General features: G+C 41.4%; 1 protein-coding gene across 1 annotated transcript; it reads right to left on the minus strand.

The window, feature by feature from the left end:
• Positions 1-46: 46 nt before the first annotated feature.
• Positions 47-4,228, minus strand: mrps22 (mitochondrial ribosomal protein S22). The gene is made up of 8 exons (XM_071897300.2): positions 4,098-4,228; positions 3,317-3,477; positions 3,031-3,195; positions 2,454-2,597; positions 2,064-2,147; positions 1,556-1,701; positions 1,278-1,386; positions 47-467 (listed from the first exon to the last, which is right to left on the minus strand). Exons 1-8 carry the CDS (start codon positions 4,222-4,224, stop codon positions 375-377), a joined length of 1,029 nt encoding a protein of 342 aa, XP_071753401.1. The 5' UTR covers positions 4,225-4,228; the 3' UTR covers positions 47-374.
• Between the last annotated feature and the right edge of the window lie 5,632 nt (positions 4,229-9,860).

The raw sequence follows: 9,860 nt of genomic DNA on the forward strand, positions 1-9,860 counted from the left end.
GAGTTATTTTAGTCAAAAACCAAGAGACTCATGTACAAAGACATCTTTTATTTTGTTATGTACAGTAATCAGCTATCTTGACAAGTCGGGCTTGACTTAGAGCTTTCATTTAAATACATGTATATAGACGAACAGATCAGACAGCTAGGCAGAATCTCCTATAATGCCTTCCCTCACATAAAATGACGACTTTTGTGCATTTTAATGTGGCTGTGCACTGTACAGCTTTCTGTCAGACATGAAGCAGTGGATCTGGACCCAAGCAGTTACACAACAGAACATTGTCATACTTTACATATGGGCGGGCAGATCTCAATGTGGTTACAGTTCCTCATTGAGGGAAGGTGGCATGTTTCTATGTAAGAGTGGGCCAGTCAGGCAGCGGAGCTCTCGGCAGCCGTCTGTTCGTAGGCCTGCAGGGCCAACTCAATGTAGCCCGACCTCTGGGACTCCTTCTGGGCATAGATCTGCAGGGACAAGGGTCAAAGGTCAGCACAATGTGGAAGGGGAAACAGATCATCTTAATTATTTAGAGACTGGAACTGTGGACACAATTCATCTGACAAGGTTCTAGGAGTATAAACCTATAATAATCATGACATTAACTTTATTTGTAGTGCACCTTTCTAAAACACAGGAGGAGTAGGAAGTGCTTCACCATCAAGACAAATAAAATGCACAAAAAAAATTAAGTTATTGACATTAAGTTGGGGGTAGGACAATAGTCATTACAGAAATAAACAAAAATCACATCCAAAAACCTTTCAGGCATGTAAACGCACTGAGTTAATGCAAAGGAAATTGGTCAGGCTGTCAGGTTTCTCCTTGCTCAGACACGCTGAACATCTGTGTCAGTGACTTGAGTATCAGCCGTGACTAAACGAGAGGCCCGGCGCTACAGTGACTCCGGCAGACGGACATGCGCACCGGCGTCTCCCGCCACTAACCTTCCACATTAAATGGCTGTCATTCCCAATGTCCCTCCCCATTTCTCAGAGGCCAAGGGTCGAGCCGTGAGGCCTAATCGGAACTGATGTGTCCTGGGCCTGGCCCCGCCGTTCCCACGCCGGAGAACTACCCCAACCTCTCACACAGGAAACCTCAGATGAGATGGTCTTGACTTGACCTCTCAAAAGCTACATTGTGCCCCCCCCCCCCTTCTTCCTCTAATACGTGTGGGTTGGATAGATCTGGATAGAAACGTAGAACGGGCAAGCATCTAGGGAAAATAAGTAAAAACAGCAGACATTTCCAGCCAGGGTTGACGTTGTTCTCACCTTGAGCAGGTCGGTGCCAGTGGCCTGCTGGCTGGTAGCCTCCTGGGCTGACTCGCTGTGGGGGTGGACCATGTGGAACAGAGACACCAGGCTCACTGCATCCTGGAGCCTGGGAACACACACACACACACACAAAGAGGGCTTAGGTAAGTCAGAGGTCTTAAAAACATGGGTGAATGGGTCAACGGGGGGCCAGATATTCCAGCCTGATTATCATTTACAGTAGCATCAAAGCATTCTCACACACCTGCATTAATTTAACAAACACACAAACTCACAGATCTCTCTTCAGCATGTCCACTATGAGGCTGTCCACCCTGCGTGTGTTGACCAGGTACCAGGCCATGCCTCCAAAGTGTCTGGTGGAGCGCAGCAGCTCATACTTGCTGTGCTTGTCCAAGTCCTCATAGGTGGCTGCATGCACCTACACACAAGGGATAGAGGATGGAGATACATTTACTACAGAGTGTATATTGACTTGTCTGGTTCACATGTAAAGACCCTGATGTGGTTATCTCTCTGAATGAGTAAAGACTGCAATATTAAGAGCGCAGTTACGCTGGCAATCCCCCATCAAATTCATATACTGCCAATGTAAAAACTTGCACTCTTCTACTACTGGACACATTCTACACCTTACTCAAAGAAAATATGGGAAGAGAATTAACTGAGGCAATTCAGGATCAAAGGGCAAGTTAGCTGTTTTTTGAACAACTGACTACATGTACAGATTTCAGTGCAGTTGGTGTCCTGCTCAAGATGACAGGATGTTCAATGCTGTCTTACCCTGATGTATTCTGAGGAGTCTGGCTCAAACTGGACCAAACACAGGTCCAACACATCCTCATGGCGGTCCTGGGAAAACAGCAACTGATGGAGGGATACATGGGAGAAAAAGAGAGATAGAAATGGAAAGAAATAGAGTTGGAAGGAGTGTTGTCATTGATTTAAATGTCCACCACTGTCTGTCACAATAAAACTATACTTCTTTCATATTCTCATGATTAGAACTAGTTTTTCATAGGCATGGACCTACTGGTTGATGCACAAAGTTGTTTCCTTAATTCCTAGTTTCAGCCTCCTCCTGCCTCCTCCAAAACTGAATTTGGAGGCGGCGAGATGAGAAGACTCATATTATCAAAAAAATTCAGCCTCCCACATTTTGCCATCCCATACCTTGAGGTTCTCCTCCTTGAAGACGTGAGGTGCTGTGAGTTTGCGTCCCTCCTTGGGGAAGTAGACCTGGACAAGCCGGTCTCTCTCCTCCCAGCTAGCCTTTCTCAGGGTGCCATTGGGCTCCCGTACAACAATGAACCTTTCCTGAGGGGAAAACACAGCATATATTTGGGTAAGGGCTGGATTTGGACAATGTAGACATCCTGAGTCACTTAACAAAATACAAATAGAGAGTTTAGGCTCTGCTAACCAGAGAAAGACCAGTTTCTCAATTGAATTATGCATGAAAAAAATGCATCTTTTAAACTGCATTTAAAACCTTTTAAGTCCTTGAGTTTGGACAATATGATTTTAGACATTTAAAGACTTTGCAGGAGCTACAGAAACCCTGCTGACAGTAAAAAACAGTAGAGATATATTCCCTGCAGTATATTCTCCTTTTAACACACACTGACTTTATATGTTACTGATGTAAAAAACATGCACTGATTTGCTTATTGAGCTGGATACACATCTACAAATAACCCATCCAACTCCCCCCTTATACACACACAAAACACAAACATCCCATCCCTACCCTGTGTGGGATGTTGAAGGTGATGTCGGTGAAGACGTATTTGGCCGTGTCCATGCCCTCCAGGATTTTATCCACAGACAGGACATCGCTGATGGGCTTCCTCTCCGGCAGGACAGGGGGCATCTGCAGCAGCTTCTTAGCCTGCTCTGTGGCCTGCTGGGTCGCCTGGAAACACACACCGACCGCTTAGGAGTGACAGAGGTTTGGATGAAGGGGCTGATACTGTCACACTATCAGCATCAGCCTATCATCACACCATCAGTGATATCAGTTTGAGTTTGAGTACCTCCTCTAGTTGTTCATCAGTCAGGAGTTTGTATCTGGGCGGCTTCAACTCCTGTTTGATGGGTCGGAAAACCTTCTGCAGGTCCAGGCCTGTTATCCTAGTCAGGATGTCCTGCACCGCTGTGTCCGTGAACTGGGGCTTGGCATTGCTGTCTGAGGGAGCTGAGGCAGAGGGTTACGAGTTACTGTACAGACCAAAAAGCCATGTAACACGCTATGTAACGATGGATAACAAACTGCAAATTGACTTGCCTGAGCGAGAATGTCACCCTGTGAGGTAGCTGGCAATGTCTTTAGAAATTATATCCACGTTTCTGACTGACTAAATGAAACGCACTGTTTGCGTACTAGCTAGCTAGTACTGACTAGACTGGCATTTAACAACGACAGTTAGCTATCCAATGTACGAAGCAGCACTTATTTTAATGGCAGCACTCATTTTAACAAAATCTCAACTTTAAATTTGGTTTACCTGTGGTAGTAATCATCTTCTTCCACTAAAATACACCGTGGTAGGTGGTATTTTACTGAAAAAAGACTGATGCTTTATACATTTCTAAGTCATTTTTAAGCCAAATACACTGAAGGTTACGCGCGTTTGCCAATAAGCAAGGCAACATTAACAGCCAATTTATTTTAATTGAGTTTGGCGTACACTAACGTTATTCTCTATACGAGTTAAAACGGCACGTATGGAGGCTAACGACACACATGCTACAAGGTCAGCGCTAGAGTTTAGAAAAGATTCATCTTGCAATTCAATTTTATGACATAAAACTTACTGCTGTCTTGTGTTCCACTGCAAAGCGTCCTCCTGCTACATCTGATAAACATGTGTTTGTTCCTCTCAACATTTTTCACCCGAGAGTAGCTTCGAAGTAAGCACCTTGCAGCACCCAGCGCCGCCATGTTTGTTAATACGTCATAGAATTGACCTGAACTATAACCTTACAGTTGAACAGGAATGATGGGATATGTAGTGTTTACGCGTGAGTATGTAGCCTCAACATTTTATTTGTTTATTTTACGTTCCCATTGCTATCATAGGCCATTTTTGCAACAGTCGAGCAGACAAAACATAGATCAAGAAACAAAAGCCTAAGGTTTCCAGTGTGGATTTAGCTTATGATATAAAAATAATAATAATAATAATAATAATAATAATAATAATAATAGCCTAATAATAATAATAATGATAATAATGTTTATAATAATAATAATAATAATAATAATACTTTATATTTTTTCTGTATCTTTGTAGCACTTTTTAAAAACAAAGGTTACAAAGTGCTTTAACAATAAAATAAAAGCAAACATTGTTAAATTTAAAAATTAAAAAGAAAGAGGCACCACAACATAAAAAGATAAGAATATGGAACAAAAGCAACATAACAGTAAAAATGATATCATTAAAGGTATCAAAAATGATATCATTAAAGGTATCACATACATTTGAATACGGTATGTCTATAAAAAAAATAAGCTTTAAGAAGTGATTTATGATTTTTGAATGTGGTCCTATATTGGCCAAACTCACTAGTCTTGTAGTTCTTTAGTGTTAAGGCTACTCACTTACAATCCAATGAAATAATAATATTTTTAGTTAATTTTTTTAGTATTTTGAGTATTTCATAAACCAGTATGCGCTTTAAGGTCAAATTAGATTGACCACCAGGTGGCACTATGCTACCAGAGACCCCGACAACCTGTGCCTACAATTGAAGATCAATTAGTCAGCCTTCAGTTCATTTCAAAGTAAAGCACATTCTTTTTCCTTACGGAGACTAATGTGAAACCATATCCTCATATGTAAAGATGTGTTTACATCAGAGTTCACACAGGCTTTTTGGTCCATCCTTGAGACGCGTACACACATTCCTGACCTGTCATTACAATGTGTTCTGAATTGTCTGATAACTGTGAAATCTGTCTGGACGATAAGGACTGTCCTAAACATTTACACACACACACACACACACACACACACACACACATACTACACTTTCTCATGCAGACATAGGCCTGTACACTTTCTCTCGTAGGGCCAAAGGTCAAAACTTTCATATTTGCAAGCTGGTTCATTTTTTTTAACTCTCAACTATTTATCACCAAAACTGTGATTTGTAGTTTGTGATAAACATGATTGGGAAATTATATAATAATCTGCTGATAATAAAAGTTTATATGTTGCCTAATAATTACAGAACAATCACCCTGAGTCTAATAATGCTCCTCAAATGCTTTTTTGTCTAAATTTTCTCTCTTATTAGCAGAATTATAATAAATCATATGATAATTATTTTATTTGAACAGGTAAGCCAATTATGAGGAAATTTTATTTTGAGTAACAGCCAGGCAGAAGTAAAAATGTATTAACCCTTATTAACTAATTAAAGTGGATTAAAACACATAACAAAGAGACATGACAACAAGAAACAATCCCTGACAGAACTAAGTTGCTTGTGTGGTTGATTTATTATTGATTATAAGTTTGAAAAAAAATGTATGTTTGCAAATATTGAGGACATACTAAGAGAAAAACACACACACACACACACACACACACACACAATCACGATCACGATTATTGTAATGCAACACACACACACACACACACACACCACGCTAATCTGTTTTTCTTTTGTTCGTTTTTGGTTATATTCAAAGAAAATGAGATTAATCATGGTAGCTACTAATATAGCTGAAGGCTGATATGGAATGACAAAGTAAAACGTGGCTTTTTATTATTTGGATCTTATTTTATTATCTGCACCATAATTGTTTCAGCTTTGGATTTGAGATTTGTGCATCTTAAGTGTTTTAGTAATCTGCTCCTCAGCTTGCTTTTGCATGTGATCTGGTTCATCTTAAAAACTGACATGATGTCAGATTATGTAGTGAGTAAAACAGGTAAAACTGTCACTTTCTTGCTGCAGTGCTTCATGTTGCACAACAGTCCTTGAATAAAGTGGGGATACTCCAAGCTGTGTCTAGGTTGGGGGTCCTTCGCTCACTCAGGACTTCAGTATTGAGTCAATCATTGAGCCATAAAAATATACCACACTTTATCAGATTGCTTTGAAGCAAAATCCAACCTCCTCTAAAAACTATTGATATCCATCAGAGAAACCTGACGTGAGGTGCAGTAGAAATTAACATAATGTTGAGACTGAGTAATCCTTACAGGAAGTGTCAGGCTTAACATTTTGCTACTACAGCAGATTTGACACTTAATGAACAAGGAATTCACTTACCTTTTCAGCAAAGGGCGCAAAATGTAAAAACAGTTTTTACTTTTTTTGATATTGGTTGTCATAACACATCATCTCTAATACTAAATTTACAATCATCATGTATCATTTTGTCTCAAAATAAGACTAAAAACAACAGTGGGCCCTCATCTTCTCCCTTTCCACCAGGTAAATTCAAAATGATGTGTACAAAATAATTGTTTGTGTTATCAACAGAAAACAAAACTCAAAATATTATCTGCAATAGAATATTTTAGATAACAGCGCCCTTATCTATGCTAGTAAGTGAATCATAACTACTGTTACTATCCTTTAATGTGGATTTTTTTGTGGATTTTGTCCCACATTTTGAGTGTGTCCTTGCTTACAGTTATAATGAGTGTGTATTCAGCCAATAGGGTTCAGACATAATAGTCTGCATAGGACTTTGTTCAAAGAAAGATTCAGACAGGCATGAACTTTGCCAACTTGTTGACCCAGGTAAACTTTAGAGTGAAGCCTTGGTCTCTTTATTATTAGATCATTAGATTATTAGGTTATTCTCTCTCTCTTTCTCTCTCTCTCTCTCTCTCTCTCACACACACACACACACACACAGCAGCAGCAGCAGTCACAAGCCCCCAACCAGCAACTTCTATCCACAACTCAAAAAACAACCCCCCCCCTCCCCTCCATCCCACCACCACACAACCCCAGAGAGTGCATCATTAATAAAACCTCATGTGCCACGCATAAATCCTTCCTCCAGGATCTTGTTTCCTCTCAGATAGTTCCCCCCCCCCCCCTCAACCCCCCGACTCCCCCCCCCCCCACACACACACACTAATCTGCAGTAGTAGGATTTAGATATTAGGCGGACAGATGGAGGTGTGGCTCGGTCGGTAATGAGGTGAGCAGTGGCGGTGAGTCCGGAGGCCCGGACACCGGTGAAACGACGTGTGGATTGAGCTGTAAGAGGCCCCTACACAACCAGATGTACACAGCTGTCACACTGCTGACAGAAACTAATCCTGCTGCCCCGACCCACTGCCAGGGAGAGAGAGGGAGAGAGAGAGGGAGAGAGAGAGAGAGAGAGAGAGAGAGAGAGAGAGAGAGAGGGAGAGAGAGAGAGAGGGAGAGAGAGGGAGAGAGTCTTCATTGAGAGGTTTACCAGATTTTTCAGCAGAATCCAGGCAATAAGAAATGTTAATCACATATTTTTTTTCTCTCTCCCTCTCTCTGTGTCTATCTGTCTCTCACAATACATACTGTATATATTCCCAAATACAGATACACACGGTTTGTTTTTTTTGCACAAAAGGGAGCATGAACTTCCATTCTAAGTGATCTAAGTGCCACTTAGCTTCAACTCCCGAGTATGAAATGTGAAATGCTCGCTGTTGAATTGGAATTTCCGCTCACCTCCTGAACTAAGATCGAATTGACCCTGAAATAGAGCGCATACAGTGGATCCACATGGACACGGCTGCTTTCACACACACACACACACACACACACACACACACACACACACTGCAAAAAATGTCCTTCTTAACAAGTCATTTAGTGCCTTATTCAGTAATAAAATCCTATCGTGATTGTGTGTGTGTATTTTTCATGAAACAAATGCAAAATTTTGTCAATGGGGCTGAGATAATTCCACATAATTCCACTTGTTTCCAATGCAGTTTAATTTGTTTCAAGAAGTTTCTAGAAACAAGTGTCTTCATCTTTGAGACAAGGCAGAAAAAGGCAGATGACTCCACTAGTATCAAGAAAATGACACTTCATTTAAAGAAAATTAAAAAAAATCCTGAAAGTTTGTATTGGAAGCAAGTGAAATGATCTCACCCCAGTGGCAAATTCTTTTCACTTGTTTAGAGAAAAACAAGATTTTAAGACTCAGTACTAGTCTAAATGACTTGTTAATATGGACATTTTTTGCAGTGCACACATACTCACACACTCACACACACATTCTTACAGCGACAGTCAATAGGTTGAGTGTAAGAGTGTGTGTCAGCGTGACTGGGAGCAGCAGGAAGCTGAGAGGTGAAACCTGAGTGTGGAAGAGGGGCTGGGAGGGGAGGGGAGGGCGGGTGAGGGGGTGGGGGGTGGGGGGGGACACAGGGGGTATATGGGGTGGTGGGTGGGTGGTGGTAGTGGGGCACTCTGGGAATGACTCGGTGTTATGTTTATTTAGCTTTCTGCACAGTGGACGGAGAACGGGTTCAGACCGGGGTGAAACGGAAAGGTGTGTGTGCCTGCGTGTGTGAGGGAGAGAGAGAGAGAGAGAGAGAGAGAGAGAGAATGTGCGGAGGATGTCTGTCCTCAAATATCTGCAGTTGTCAAAAAATGTAGAATTGCGAGAGGAGATACTGGAATAAATAGCTTCACTTTGAATTGATCATTTTGAATGTAGAGCTTTGTTTGGATTTCTGTTTTTTAAAAAATGTCACACTCAAATTCCTCCCACTCAAATTAGGGTGCAGTTAGAAGTTTATGTCAGCACTGAAAATTGTTTTCAATTGCCACTATTCCTGTAATGTCTCACTTTGTTTGAATGTATGATGATGATGTATCAAGTTTCAATTTCTATGTACCAAATGTCATATCATGCTGTTACTTATACAATCCATACTTTTCATTCATATAGTTCTACATAAACCATTCTAGGGTTAGAGTTGCAATTGTCAGTTGTTCTATTCTTATTCATATTCTATTTTTCTCAGCTGTATTATCGCCCAATTTCCCCATAGGGATCATTGAAGTTTCATCTTATCTTAAGTCTCACTGTTTTGTATTTGTGCTTTTAGGTATTTTGCACTTTAAGATGAACTATATTCCTGTATTCCAGTATAATAGCAGTATTGACAACTGGCCATACTGATGTCTGATGCAGCCAGTGAAACTCAATAAGAAAGAAAACTGTTGGAGAATTTAATATCGCTCTCTCTCTCTCTCTCTCTCTCTCTCTCTCTCTCTCTCTCTCTCTCTCTCTCGGGTGTGTGTGTGTGTGTGTGTGTGTGTGTGTGTGCACCTGTGTGAAACGTTGTGGCTTGGGAGCAACTCAAGGCCATTTTCTTTCCTCCCTACCTCCTCCTCTCTCCTCCCCAGTCTTTGAACAAAGAGGAGTGAGGATGGGAGAGAGGGCAGATAGGAGGCCAGCGATAGGAGGGGTGAGGGAGAGATGGGGGGGGGGGGTGGGGGGGTGGGGGGGTGGAGGCAGAGGGCACAGTGACATTACCTCCGAGGCCCTCCACAATCTCCCGCTGAAAGCCCGTTTAATGACTCAGAGACTGCACATGATACGGT

The sequence above is a fragment of the Centroberyx gerrardi genome, chromosome 6 (assembly GCF_048128805.1).
Source record: "Centroberyx gerrardi isolate f3 chromosome 6, fCenGer3.hap1.cur.20231027, whole genome shotgun sequence".
Taxonomy (NCBI): Eukaryota; Metazoa; Chordata; class Actinopteri; order Beryciformes; family Berycidae; genus Centroberyx; species Centroberyx gerrardi.